Source organism: Colletotrichum karsti, assembly GCF_011947395.1.
Source record: "Colletotrichum karsti strain CkLH20 chromosome Unknown Scaffold56, whole genome shotgun sequence".
Classification (NCBI taxonomy): Eukaryota; Fungi; Ascomycota; class Sordariomycetes; order Glomerellales; family Glomerellaceae; genus Colletotrichum; species Colletotrichum karsti.
The window spans coordinates 172,430-174,408 of NW_024065956.1; the positions used below are offsets into that span (position 1 = coordinate 172,430).

Consider the following 1,979-nt stretch of genomic DNA (forward strand, 5'->3'; position numbering starts at 1 on the left):
GAGGCTGTCAAAGCCGAAGAAGGTAATAGAAGACGAGGGAAGGATTGCATGGCGGTGTAAAATTGCCGAATATCACATACCTTTGCTGCATCTCATGAAGCGAGCTTATTCGCGTGAATCGTGGCAGAAATTTGGTTGGTCGTATTGAATGTTCCTCCGTATGAATCTCGACGAGAGACTCCTGATAGGCGGCAATTAGCTCCATGGTCGAAAGACTGGAAAGGAGATATCAAACTTGCTTCAATGGATGAAATCTCTTCACACTCACTGCCCTGTCGCTGACAGTCCCAGTGCTAGGAACCACGTTCCAAACGCCTGCTCTCGTCGTCAACCCATTTACGGCATCGTCCAAAGGTGGGAGAACCATGACGACTACCAACTCCCCGCGCCCCAGATTCTGGCCTTTGCGGCAACCGACCAAGAGTCCCAGCTGCGCCGACAGTCCGTCACCGGTGAGCACGTCCAGAGGGCGCGGATCCTTAAGCCAGATTAGCAACCGCCACCGTGAGACCGACCCAACAACTAGGGTCACGACTTACGATGCTTTCGAGGACAACGTCGTGCAGGGAGAGCTCCCAAAACAGCATCATCGGCAGTCGCAGGAGCCCGAGAGCATTGGTGAGCAAGAGGGGGCGGCGGGTAAGTCAGGGCAGATGAGATGTCTCGACCCCGTCAAGCCAATGCGCCTGCAGCTTCCAAGCCTTCTCTCATGCCGCATCCGTATACCGCCGCCGCCGTCAACGAGGCGCCGTGATTCTGCGGTCAATGTTCCGTTTGAAGTCGACCAAGTGAGGCACAGCGTGTAAATCCTTGTTGCCCAGTCTTCCGACCCAACCCCACCACCTCCTCTATTGTCGACGTTGTTATTGTAGCTGCTGTCGTCGTTGTCGTCGTCTTCATCGAAGCCAAGGCCATGGCGGTGGCGCGGTGCCGCTCGTTGCCTCTGTCATATTGGGCTCTGGGTCGCAGGCCGTCGTTCTCTTGGACCCCATCTTCCGTCTCGTTGAGACGATGTTGAGCAAAGCTTCCGCATGCTCCCCCGACTAGACTTGACACCATCCTACTGATCGTCCTGCAATGCCCGACTCTCTTCCACGTACACCACCTCGCCGCCGTTGTTTCCTCTCAGGCTCCGGACCTTGCAGACTCCGAACTTGCAACCCCTAGTCTTGAGCGTGTTTGCCGCATGCGGTCGCATGAGAGGGTTTAACTCAGGGCTTCGGCACGATCTGGCCGGCCGAGGCGAATAGTGCGGCGAAAACTCCGCCCGGCGTGGCGTCCGCACGATTGCGCAGATAGCTGACGACGATGATGAAGGAACATGGCGCAGGTACATGATAGCCCAGACATGCCGCGTATTGCCCGTCGCCAGCGTTGCGAGGGCACAACTGCAGGCCAACTGTCGCTATATGTGAGCGAGACACGCATTGCACCAGAAAGCGAAGGCAGATACGTACATCTTGGTTGTTAGACGAAGGCATGGCGGTAAAGATGGATGGGACACGGCGACGGCGATCGTCGTGCAGGTCGATTTGTCGCTGCCGTATTCAAAGGCATGGCAGCCGATGTGTCGATGCCTTGAAGAGCCAACGTCAGAAGGGCAAGGTGACGTAACGAAGAGAGAATCCGGAGCAACAGGCCGCCAAGTACCAAAGTCAGCATCACCGCAGCCAAGATCGTGGCTCAAGCGCATGACATGTTCCGCCGTCTTCTGTCTTCTTTTACCCAGCCCGCTGAAGCCAATTCTCGAACTGCCGAAACCTGGGGTCTGATGCCGTGCGTTGTCTCGGCTAGCCGAGGCTGACGCTGATACTGCCGGGGCCATGTTCTCACGGGTTTGTGTCTTGCCAAAAGGCGTAGCCGTGAGACCCGAAAAGGACGAAATCTGGGTCAGGCGCGCAGGCCTGTGATCGTTGTCCCTGAAACCGAGGAATACCACGCCATAGTAAGCATTCCCCACGGTTGTGGTGGTTTCGGGC

At 56.6% G+C, this 1,979-nt stretch overlaps 1 protein-coding gene across 1 annotated transcript; it reads left to right on the forward strand.

Moving 5' to 3' along the window:
• Positions 1–365: 365 nt before the first annotated feature.
• On the forward strand, positions 366–754 carry CkaCkLH20_12239 (uncharacterized protein; the record flags this gene model as incomplete). Its single annotated transcript, XM_038894952.1, has 2 exons — positions 366–639; positions 693–754. The coding sequence occupies 2 exons, from the start codon at positions 366–368 to the stop codon at positions 752–754; spliced, it is 336 nt and encodes a 111-aa protein (XP_038739736.1).
• Positions 755–1,979: the final 1,225 nt, after the last annotated feature.